General features: G+C 44.0%; 1 protein-coding gene across 2 annotated transcripts in view; it reads left to right on the top strand.

The window, feature by feature from the left end:
* ccser1 (coiled-coil serine-rich protein 1) overlaps nt 1-13175 on the top strand; it is a 179536-nt gene that overhangs the window by 33047 nt on the left and 133314 nt on the right. For both annotated transcript variants that reach the window (XM_080432334.1, XM_080432335.1), the window contains exon 7: nt 1775-1880. In XM_080432334.1, coding sequence (XP_080288460.1) covers nt 1775-1880 — 106 coding nt within the window. The remainder of the gene's footprint in view (nt 1-1774; nt 1881-13175) is intronic.

Raw genomic sequence — 13175 nt, 5'->3', positions numbered from 1 at the left:
ATTTGATTGAACAATACGGAAGATACAGGTACTTAGACCTGTGAGCTTTAACTTGTAACATCCGTGGCCGGGGGGTCAGGACTTTATATTTGAAATCTGAATGTTTTTGTAGATAAACTGGTTGTAAATGTAACATTTTCAAAAAACAGGAACAAGTAGCGCCATGACGCTTGTGACAGACGAGCGTCATGTGAACCATGGCTACTACTGGGACAAACTGTGCGTAGGAGCAGGCAACCATTTTTTTCATGTTTATACATATAAATTATAAAACAATTTTATACATAAATATACGATATATGTGGTAGCCCCCCCTACCCTACGAGGTAGGGGGTCCCTGCTCCATCCCCCCATCAGTTTAGGGGTCCCTGGCCTGAAAAGGTTGAAGACCCCTGCTTTAGAGCCTTCAACCTCGATCTTGACTGACGCTGGCAACATCAGTCTTCTTCTTAAAGAATTGAAATCCTAGTAATTTATTTCTGCAAGATCATGCATTTTTGATCAGTTACCAGTTAGCTAACATTAGTAGTAGCCTACTACGTTACAAACTGTATTTTGCAATAATATTTGAATAACAAATGTTCCCAGTTCCCACCATATTCCTATCACACAAAGACAATGTAAAGTTTGCCTGTGTGGCCTGGATTCCTGCCAAAGGACCGGCACAGAGCTGCTGTGTGAGTGATGGATCAGTGTACACACTGGGAACAAACAAGGGTGAACCAAGACGGAGACTATGAATCCGCTGTGCTCTTGTCTCCAGACTAAACACCACATCACCCATGATCCCGGTATATTTGGCCTAATCTTAGTTTCACTTTTTTAATTGTAAGAAGTAACATATATAAATAAACAGTAATAAGAGATCTGGGTCTTGACACAGTATATAAGCCCCCCCCCCCCTCCTGACACCTCTGGTTTGCAGACTGTAGCATGAAATTAAAGGATTGATAAATTGCCTTCATAAAATCGAGTGACAAAGCCTGTACTGTGCAGGAGACAGGAGAGCAGGATCTCTCCCACACACCAAGAATTAAGGGAGGGGGTTGGAGAAACACACATCTACGCTTGCACATACACACACAGATACAGCAAAAGAGAGAAGCACACACAAGCAATCAAAAGTCCACAAACAAACACACTTGCACAAAAAAAACAGGACACGTGGAGTTAGCGAACCCCGCGTGCGCACACACACACACACACACACACACACACACACACACACACACACACACACACACACACAGACACACACACACACACACACACACACACACACACACACACACACACACACACACACACACACACACACACACACACACACACACACACACACACACACACACACACACACAAACTCTCATCACTTCTCACTTTTAGCTCTCTCGGGTGGCTAGTTGGAGCCTTTATTAAAAAGCAGGCAGTTTCATAGCAATTCACGGCCTTCAGTCCTTAGCTCCAGGGCCCCAAGTTTCAACTCCAATTGTGACTCATAACCTCTGGAATCAGATAAAGAGAGGAAGAGGGGGAGAGAGAGAGGAAGAGGGGGGACATTTACAAAGTGATTGTGGAACTTGGCTCTGGAATTGTCTGTTCACTGACGAAAAGATGGACCAATGATTTGAACAGCAGAGGGTGTAGTTGATTTTAAGTTAGATATGGGGCTCCTTCACGTTACGCCACGTGACTGTTATGACATTGCTCTAATAGGTTTCCAAGTCAAAATGGGTGTTATAGATTTTTTTTGTGTGTGTGTGTCTGTCTACAGTATCCAGAGAAGACTCCAGCCAGTCCCTAGCCTCCTGTTTCAACCTGCTCCCCTCCCCCTTGGACCCATCAGGAGACCGCATCCCAGGGAAAGACGGCAGTCACCGGTAAATCATACTGAACAATTCTGTCTGTCCATCATTTATCTATCAATTAACAAGAGTCTGAAAGCCCTACTAGCTACAGTACACCCAACCAAGCCAAAACGATTTGAATCGACCAATATTGCCATCTTTACAGCCCTGTGCTCTCACCAGTATTGTGGCTAAAAGGGAAAAGAGAGGGAATGTAAAAGAAAGAGAGAGAGAAAAGAGAGAGATATAAGCATGTTTTGTGGGGAGGTTAAATTGTATATGCACTGAAGCATTGACACATTGTAAACAAGAGCAAAAGCTTTACCATAGTACCATCATTTAAAAAGTGCCATTTGGCCTAAAGGTGGCGCTGGAGGAAAGGGCATTTGGTTGCCAAAATAGCATGAACTGTGCTTAACATATGAATACAAATGGAAAATGTAATGTGCAATGAAAAGTGCAACAGGCTAACATGAGTTACAACAGGATTCAAACCCACGCTGTTGGAATATGGGTATGGCTTGCTTGGGGGGATGTCTGTGTGTATGTGGGGGGGGAGGGGATAGTCAGCATTATGGTCAGCATGATAGATTTGAGCTTTGTCAGTTGTCTATTCCAGGAGTCAGTGATCTGGAGTGCACCGAAAACAGCAGATCACATCGTGTCGCACTGCAATGCATTGTAAGCCTGTATATCGTCTATTTTTCGACGCACAACACCCAAGTGCAAAGTTGTATAACCCAGGCTTCGTCTTCGAGTAAATAATGAAATAAAAACCCTTCTCATGAATAAATATGCAGGCCATCTTTCTGCTCTCTGCCACCTCCTGGCAGCTGAGAGCAGCACGAGAGCACTCTGCGTGTGTTCTTTTTTACCTGTCGTGTACAACTGACCAGGGTGCTTCCACATTGATTTAAAATGGCCAGTAGTTGCTTTTCTACTTCTCAGGATTAAGCTTATTGGGCACATGCACGATTGCATATGCACAGCATACATACATGCTTACACACGCACGCACGCACGCACGCACGCACGCACGCACGCACGCACGCACGCACGCACGCACGCACGCACGCACGCACGCACGCACGCACGCACGCACGCACGCACGCACGCACGCACGCACGCACGCACGCACGCACGCACGCACGCACGCACGCACGCACGCACGCAGCTGCTCTTCTCCAGATAGGGCTTATTTGGTTTTATGGAGCTGGCGGGTAATAAAGGCTTGTATCTGTAGAGATATTGTCTGCTGGGTTGTCTGACAACCCTGCAGATTATTATTACTTTACCTTTCAATGTTCTTCTCTCTGCTGCCTGCTTTATTTTATTCCTCTCTCACCCAAAGAATAAATATAGACCTTGGCTATGATCTTCGCTGTTTGCAGATGAGCTACAGGTCAAACTGTGTATGTTTTCCTAAAGTGGTTGTTTGTAGTTGTACTGTATTATACAACACTATCGTGACTTTAGAGCTAGTCTCACACAATATACAATTAGGATGTAGGTATTTAGCAGACAGTGCAAGGCCAGAGTGAGTGCCGTGAACCCTAGTCAACCAACAACATGGTAAATGGTCAAGTCGTTAGAGTATGCTATAAAGTTACGAAGATAGCAGGTCGACATCGAACCAGCATCTATCTAAATAACATACAGTAGCTAGCATCTATCTGAATGGGCAACATCATAAGGAGTGTTAGGACATAAGGTGTGTATGGTAAGGTCTCGTTATTTTGTCATGGCCAGGACACTGGGCTGAATCTTGGTTCTAATGGGAAGATACCTCTCTTACTCCAGACAGAGCATCAGTGAATCATACAACTAGGAAGTTATTCTTGTCAACTCATCGAAGGTATATTTTATTCCAGCCACAGTTTATTGCTGCTTTCATTTATAGCGAAGTCCCACACTTCTGCTTGAGTTTGGAAGCCCTGGAGGAAAGTGCACAGTCTCTCTCTTCCTCTGACACACACATTTGCATCATTCTTTTCAGTCTGCCGGGCTGAAGACAAAAATTGTATTCTTTATAAATCGGTTTTCCTCTGTTGGATTGAGTTTGCCTGCATCGGAGCATGGGGGTTTAGGCTAGAAATGCTATGCGGGGTTTGATCCTGGATTTTATCCAGTCCATTTCAATTCATTCCACTCCCAGGTAACATATAATGGTAGGACTCCAATAGCACAGAGGGTGGGTGATACCATTTTCTTTTAACCCATTAATACCTGGAATGCATCTGTGTCACTTTAGATTTCTTTGGCTATTCAAAAATAGCAGATATACAAGCTCATAGCGTGGCACCGAGTGCCGCGCTATGAGCTTGTAGATCTGCTATTTTTGAAAAATCTTGAAAACATTTTTTTGATTTTTTTCCAAAAACTGTTAGGATTGTGATTTTTTTTAAGAATCGCCTCAGGTCTTAAAGGGTTAAATTAATTTAAACCACTGCGCTCGGGCGGTGCAGTGGTAAAGTACCTGCCCAACACTGCGGAGGTTATGGATTCAAATCCACCGTGGTGCATTCAGCTTTATCGAGCGTCTATATACGAACACAGCTGGCCCTAGGTCGGTGGAGGGAAGCCGGGCGGCGAGGGTGATATTTGTCACTGCAACTGTATTCCTACCGGCTGGGGGCGGCACCTGTCAGCAGGGAGTGTTGGGCGGGAGGAGTAGGACGAAGGCTACTGTATGTGTCCTTCCGGTGGGGGCTCCTCACTAGCAGGTGAGTCAGTAGGATACGACAGCAGTGACAATACACAAATGTGTGTGGGGAGGAACTAATTCACATAATAATGACTAAATTAGGGAGAAAAGGGGCAATAAAAAAATAAGAAAAGAAAGAGGAAGTGGATGTGATCAAGCAGCACAAGGTCAAATGATTTATATGCCTTTTCATTGTTCTCCTTTCAAGATTAAGCTTAAGGTAATATGCCATCTGTAGTTTTACTTTTCGATTTGTGACAGACTGTCTGTCACACAATTACTGTAATTGCCACTTTGATGCATGACACACGCTTACAGTACATTTATTAAGACTGCTATCTCTCCCTTTATGAAGAGAGTACTGGAGAAGACAATCAGAGGGTCCTGCAGGTTAAGTGTGATGCCACAGATCAACTATTGAGATCTTCCCATTTGCTAGAGAAGCCACTGTCCTCTGTCCAAAACTCTCACCATGCTGCATGGAAGCATAGACATATAAAGGTAGACGCCTCACAGCTAGAAGGTCCTGGGTTCGATTCCCGCCGGGGATGCTGTGGGCGCTGGGGGCGTGTCTTCTCCTCCGCGTCATCAGCGCCCATACCCTAGGTGGGGTTGGCGAAAGGACCTACTCTGTGTGGAGTTTGCATGTTCTCCCCGTGTCTCCTAGGGTAGTTAATACCCTCACAAAAACATGTAGTAATCCTGGTCACTATACTGCCTCCCCCTGGTCAGCCGGGGCGCCTAATGGAGGGGAAGGGAACTGGTTGGAATAACGTGTTCCTTCCACGCGCTACGTCCTACCAGGGAAATTCCCCCCTGTCAGGTGACAAGAAGGTCAGTTGGCTCTCATGCCTGAAGGAAGCATGAGCTCGGCCCTGGCCGCCCTACTGTGGGGGACTGGTGTAGTGCTGGTGTAGGGCTGGTGTAGCGCCCAGGATCACTTAGGAAATTGGCACCGGGTGAAAAAAATTGGTTACAAAAATCGCGGGATAATAATTTTAGAAAAAAATAAAGGTAGACGCCTCCTACGGCTCTGAGGCATCTGTATCTCAGGCGCCATTTTAGAGGAGGCAAGCTCCCGCGTGTGTCACAGAAGGGTCGTTCGGTAGGCCAATCAGAGGCAGGTGGGGGTGGGTCTTTTCGTAACCCAGCCCCTTAACCCTTTAAGAGGCAGCTGCGCAGCAACTAGTCAGTTAGACGCGCTGTGATTGGCCAGTGGTCAAAGCGCTGTGATTGGCCAGTGGTCAACGCGCTGTGATTGGCCAGTAGTCACTTCGAATCGCAGCGTGCCTCCTCTAAAATGGCGGCCGCGATACAGGTCGCTCCAACGAACTGCAGAGGCCAATGAGGTATCTAGGTTTCTATGCATTGATTGCCTTATGGCAGGGTTCCCCAATTAGTTTTCCCCAAGGGCCAAATTATGTCTAGGGTACCAAGCCGAGGGCCACCCAACCTGCGAACAGATTGGGGCTTTGGGGGGGGGTGGCGTTCCCGCTACTCCAGTGACAGTGCAGATACTCGTGCTGTTGCTGCTCTTACCACCATTATTATAATTATTATTGGTTGTGGTACTCACAATTTAGCCCTGGGATTTGTTAGTTTTTTTTTAGGTTTTCTGAAATCAATTACACCCCAAAAAACGGAACTTTGAACATTCACTGGATTTTCTGTGGTTCGGGGTTTTCGGAATAATTAGGCTCAGGAAAGTGCTGTGATTGGCCCGTGGACTTTGATGTCAAAGTCCATTAATCCCTCCCCCTCCCCGCGGAGTAGAGGCGATGATTGACAGGCAAAATCCCTCAACAGCGACAACCGCAGGCAAATAGGTTTTATTTTCATTGCAGCTGAAAAGGCTTCAGAACACTGAGAGAAAAAAACCTGCCATGGCTCACTGGAGGGGATTTTTCAGTTAAAACCTTTTTAATACACGTTTGAAGGACCATGATAAAGACTTAATGTTTCGTGAAACCAGCATGTCATGAAACCTTTAAATCCTGTGTTGAGGCTCACACAAGAAAATAATGCACTCTTGAAAGTTGAAACTAAATAAGTTGAGAACCAACCATTTATTTGGTTGTTACAGTGTGCTTGAAACGTATGCATCTTCAGCAGCTAGTGATGGCCAACCGGTAATCGTTAATAAATTGGTAACCGGTTAACACATCAAGTGCCAGAGGTTTTTTAAAACAGGGTACATCCAGTGCCAGCGTTCTTACCGTTTACGCCGATCTGTTTAGAGCTGTAGAAGCCTCCACAAGGACCCGGATCTAAACAAAGGGTGTCTGCTCGATGGTCGAGGGTCCTGTCTAGTAACGACTGGAACAATAATATTTTTAACACGATCCGCCATTGCAGAGCCCGTCGAAAATGGCTTGTTTTCACGACTGTAAAAAGATATGGAGATATGGACCTTTTTCTCAAGATCCTATCATTGGAACGGACGGAAAATATGTTTTTTGGACTGGATTCACATCCGTCCATTCCATTTTACAGGGTCCTCGGATCATACCTAAGTTGCGTTAGAGCACCCCATGTGGGAAAAAAAAATACTCGACGGGTGTATTTGCAAACACGTAGTCTAGATGTACGTGTTTGGCACTCAATCTGTTAATACTAACGGTTAATGGTTAAACGTAAAAATTATGGAGCAATGATGCACTTCCAACACCCAAGTCCACTGTGTGGACACACTTGTGTATTTTCAGGTGATTTAACCGACTGAAACTCTTCTTACACTGTTTACAGTAGAAAGGTTTTTCTCCAGTGTGAATAAGCTGGTGTCTCTTCAGGTCATCTAACAAACGGAAACTCTTGTCACACTGTTTACAGTAGAAAGGTTTTTCTCCCGTGTGGACACTCTGGTGTATTTTCAGAGTACCTAACTCAGTGAAACTCTTGTTACACTGTTTACAGTAGAAAGGTTTTTCTCCAGTGTGAATACGCTGGTGTTTCGTCAGTACACCTAACGAACTGAAACTCCTGTCGCATTGTTTACAATGGAAAGGTTTTTCTCCCGTGTGGATACGCTGGTGAATTTTCAGGCCATATACTTGATTGAAACTCTTGTCACACTGGTAACAGCGGAAAGGTTTTTCTCTAGTGTGGACAAGCTGGTGTTTGTTCAAACTACCTAACCTACTGAAACTCTGGTAACACTGTTTACAGTAGAAAGGTTTTTCTCCAGTGTGAATAAGCTGGTGTCTCTTCAGGCTAGCTAACAGAGTGAAACTCTGGTAACACTGTTTACAGTAGAAAGGTTTTTCTCCCGTGTGGACACTCTGGTGTATTTTCAGAGTACCTAACTCAGTGAAACTCTTGTTACACTGTTTACAGTAGAAAGGTTTTTCTCCAGTGTGGATACGGTGGTGTGTCTTCAGGTTACCTAACCGACTGAAACTCTTGCCACATTGTTTACAGATGTGAGTTTTCTTTCCTCTGTCAGTCAGATGATGTCTCTTTACTTCCGATTGCGTTAAAGTCTTGGTAGGCTGTGATGGTAGGCTACTGTAAGGTCTTTCTTCTTCTGAGTTTCCCTGCTGCTGCATCGTTGTCGGGAACGGTTGGGTCATGGTCAAAGCTGCTGCTATGCATGGGCTGTAATGTTCCACGAATGTAATTAATGATCTGTGACCTTACAATCCAGGATTGGTTACAGGGCAATTACCAGCTGAATATCAAGTGTACGGATCTCTGCTAATAGTTCCTCTTGTTGGTAACAAAGGCCTCCTCAATGTCTCTCTCCATGTGTGTCATTCACAATGTGCAGTCTGGTTTTAAGCTGAGCTGATTCAAAGCTCATGTTGTCACTATGATGTCAGCCATGCCCAAATATGGAGTTCCATGTCATTTACTGAGATAAAGTTTAAGCCCAGTCACCTCAATTATCTTCCAGTATGAAATTAACGAGCGTCAACGAGCATCAGCTGGACACACACACACACACACACACACACACACACACACACACGCACACGCACACGCACACACACACACCTCTGCAGTGCTCTAAAAGTGACTGGAGTCTGTGAAATTTCTCTCCAAAAGCCCTTGAATATGATGGAATATGATTAAGGATTACTGTGATTATGGTAAGCTCACATTTCATATCACACACACCATACCTGAAACTTTCACTAGCCAAGTGACAGGGTTGGTGCGGGCCGGACAGTTGCCCCTCGCGGGCCGCAAATGGCCCGCGGGCCACCTATTGGGGAACCCTGCCTTATGGGCTACAGGTGTGACCATTGGTCACACCAATTGTCAAACCTGCTGTCTCCCCAGTGGTTGCAACAGGCTCTGTACATAGTCCGCTAACTACCGCTGGTGGCATACCCATTTCCATTTCACTTTCCCATATGGATTGTATGTCAGTGTTGCAGCCATATTGGGAGGGGCAAGAAATATTTCTGTGTAGTATATAAGTAAAACTTGTTTCTGTCTTATAACCATTACTGTTACTATCTATGTAAGATAAGGTATTTTGGTATGAACATTTTGTTTTTACTTTACCAGGTATCCTGTATCATAACATAACTACATGTCTGACCGCTTGAAAATAAGTTGAAAGTTCTGCAGTAGATATAATACATGAATGCATTATGAGGCATGGCTAGCCCCAGCTATTATGGCAGCCACGTTGACGCATCGCTCCGAGTCACAGCAGCGGCCAATACATTATCTATGTGTGTTTATTATGTTTATGGTTAGTGGACTACAGTTAGGCACAATGCCGATGTCTGAACTGGATAGAACACTGCCTCTATCATCTGAGCTTGGGGAGCCATGGTTTGTCATGGAAATGTCAAATGAAACACAGAGAAAGCCTTCTTCTCGCACATTTCAAGCACTTCGGGGCACTATCGCACATTATAATAGAGTCTAGACTATTAAAGAACAAAACGTTTTAATAATCTTGGTACTAGGTCTTGTTTAAATACTTCTTCCTCTCATACAGTACTGTAGATGTCACCAAATACAGTATAGGCATGTATTCAGTTTCTCCTCCCAGAGCTCCTTATTAGTTATTTGTGGCTATAATACTGTACGTGGAGGTGGGCAAGATTTGCTGAGTTGAGCAGCGGAAACGTCTATAATGCAGTGAAAGAAATGGCATAATGTGTTTATCATGAGTTTGGGGAATTTGTGGCCCACCTGTCTTGATACTGGGTTTGGACTGCCGCAAATACGCCGATGTAAGGGAACTCAAGGAATGGATGGGGATTTTAGACTATACGTTTTTATGATTTCTGAAATATGTGCTTCTCTTTTATTTTCCCAACTGTCCTCTGAATTATACAGTAGTTGTTTACTTACTAAAATGATGGCATATAGATAAACAGAGCAGTTCCATTTGTTTATTTTATTTTTTTATTTTTTTATCCACCAGCATTCTAAGTTTCTTGTGCAAAGTATTTTCACAATGTCTGACTTCACAGTGAACTGTGAGAGGGGAGTGATGGAGTTCAGATGGGAGAGTGAAAGAGAGCTAAATGTATTTGCCTTGGGCTTTCTGTCTCTCTGTATATCCATCCTCCTCGCTCGCTCGATCTCTCTCTGTCTATCCATGCACCTCTCTCTCTCTCTCTTTCTCTCTCTCTCTGTGTTGTGTCTCTCTATGTGTCTTTCTGTCCATCCATTCCTCTTACTCTCTCTCTCTCTGTCTCTGGTCTTCTTCCTTCCATTGCTCTCTCTGTCTCTGTCTGTCTCTGTCTTTTTATCTCTCTATCTCTGTCTGTCTCTTTCTCACTCTCTCTCTCTCTCTGTCTTTCTCTCTCTCACTCTGTCTTTCTGTCTCTCTCTCTCTGTCTCTGTATCTCTGTCTCTCTCTGGTTACCTAATCCCTGGGGACATTGATGGGCTAGAGGCAAAGCAAGCTCTTCTTTCTGTTCACAAATACAGTACAGTATACGCACGCACGCACACGCACACGCACACACACGCACGTCATTTAGTCTGTCCATCTGGGGAGAGCTATGGGATACTGCTGCCTGTCTGGTGTGTTTCTGTCTGCACAGAACATCTGTTGTGTAGCTGTAAACACGCACGCACGCACGCACGCACGCACGCACGCACGCACGCACGCACGCACGCACGCACGCACACACACACACACACACACACACACACACACACACACACACACACACACACACACACACACACACACACACACACACACACACACACACACACACACACACACACACACACACACACACACACACACACACACCTCATCTTTGATGTCTGACAGTTCAATGATTTTGATGGCAGACTTGTATTTCCTTGTGCTTATTATTTTCTCAACGTTAATACTGCTATACATTCCCACGGGTAATACACATTCAAATCACTTCAACTTCTTTGCTCCCATTTTATTCATTGCATGGCAACATACTGGGAGAATGAGAGAGAGAAAAGAAAACACACCTGGGGTTGCAAACTCTGCCCACACCAACATTTCTTCTACTGTATGTCTCTCCGTTACAGATACAGTATATGACCGATGATGACATTTTGACCTAGACTTCTGACCCATTTGAACCAAAAGTTAATCATCTCTTCAGGGCCGCCTACTTATCATTCCCACCCCTCCATTCTGCCTTTTTACCTTGACCTTGTTTGTGTCCTTGACCTTTGAACTTTCATACCCAAAAGTTGTATATTATGCCGTCATTTGTTAACACAAAGCGTTATCCAGTGATGTATATACTTTCAGCAAGATTATATACTTACAGCACCAAAGTAAAATGTGTACAATGTTCTTGAAAATAGCAGATTGGCTATTTTCAAATTAACAAAGTATAAAATTGGGCTTAAAGTGGTTAAGTATGTTTTGTATTGTAGTAATAATCTAAATATGTAACTAAAATCTGTAACTAAAGTCTCTCTCTCTCACTCACTCACTCACTCACTCAGAGAGAGAGAGAGAGAGAGAGAAAAGTTTAAGATGCCACTTAAGTTAGACTTTGCTGATGCAGTGACTTTGCTGTAACTTTCCGTACCCAATGAAAGACAATTTGTTGTGATGAGCGTTCCATAGAGCAACTTTATTTGTTGTGTCCCTAGTGATAGCGTTTTCGCATTTAGGCCTACACGCCAACACACACTGCACATTAAATGCAATGATACAGGGATGTTTTGAGACTATTTAGAGCAGTGATTCTCAACTTAAATTTCAAGGACCTCCAGTTTGACAGGCATTAAGCCACGGACCCCTTTTGATATCCTTGGGGCCCCGACCTGACAACATTCTTATTGTTCCTCATGATTTGGTCTGATATGGACTGTCATTTGCTCCAGAATTCCTTTATTGTTTATGTACTGTAGTCATACAGATAATAGTTATTTTATGATGAAAATTCTTGTACGTTCTCCAGTTGTATTTACTTGTTGAAGAAGTTGAAGAAGATTACCTATCAGTCATTTAGCTGCCCCCCCCCCCCGTAACCCACCTGTACCCCACTTTAAGAACCACTGATGTAGACAGGCATTTCTGCATTTGTTTCACCACATTTTTGTTCACCAGAGCCGAACATTAGAGGGCTGGTGATTAATTAATATTATTCGTTTTCTGTGATGACACTGACCTCTGCCTCTGTTGTCTTATGTAGAATAACACACAGAGGAAATACAATTTTGACAGCCGGGATGTAGTTTGCCTGTTGCTATGGCAATGGCAGTTTGCCTGTGCAGTATCCCCCTCCTCCTCCCTTCTTTTTTTTTTGCCTTCTTTCATGGGCGTTGATTACTATGCAGAAGACATGCAGCCAGAGGGGACAGTGTGCACACCCTCCTAGTGTCCTAGTCGGTCAGTATACAGTGGACCTTCAGCAGTAGGGACAGGGTTTGTCTCCGTCTCGCTTTCTCTCTGTCATAATCTCGCTCTCGTTCACATTTAGTTTTTGTCTTTTTTACATATAAATTCATTTCTGATCAGTCTGAAATACTTTGGGATAATAGTGGGATAATACTTACTATGCTCTGTAGTGCATTTGGTAGACTAGAATAAATGGAGGAATCATAAATCAAATGAGATTGTGTTGTACACAAGATGAAAACAAACTAAAGATAAGACGATGTCGGCTCTCTCCTTTTTTCCTCTCTCGTTAGCTTTCCAAATGAAATGCAGACAGGGCCAACATGCTGTATTATTCTCTGCTCTGTGTTTGTAGTTATCGTGTGCGTGTTCAGTTTTTCTGCTTGAGAACAAGAGTGGGAGAAAAGGGTAAGTGAGTGAGAGAGAGAGAGAAACGAAAAATAATTTAAAAGAGAATCGTTGGTGTCCTATAAAATTGAATAACCCAGCAGCAAGTGGATGACAGAGGGAAAGAGGAATAGAGAGTGAGATGGAGAGATTAACCTCCCCGCTCTCTCGTCTGGTATTTCATTCGAGGCCCTTCGTTATCGCTTGGTCATGCATGAATCAGTAGGGTATTTAGAAAGCCAGCTTTCCACTTGAAAATGAGCCCAGCTATCATATAGGGCCAGATACAGCACAAAGCGATACTCACCCAGTTGAAACCCTGGTCTCCTGTGGGGATACAGTCCAGTGATGATGTAGTATTCATACATGTGGACATACAGGGAGAGGAAGGAACATAATTCATATATCAGTCATTTTA

Source organism: Gymnoscopelus braueri (genome assembly GCF_963280865.1).
Source record: "Gymnoscopelus braueri genome assembly, chromosome: 7".
In the NCBI taxonomy this organism is placed as follows: Eukaryota; Metazoa; Chordata; class Actinopteri; order Myctophiformes; family Myctophidae; genus Gymnoscopelus; species Gymnoscopelus braueri.
This window is presented reverse-complemented; position numbering and strand designations above follow the sequence as displayed.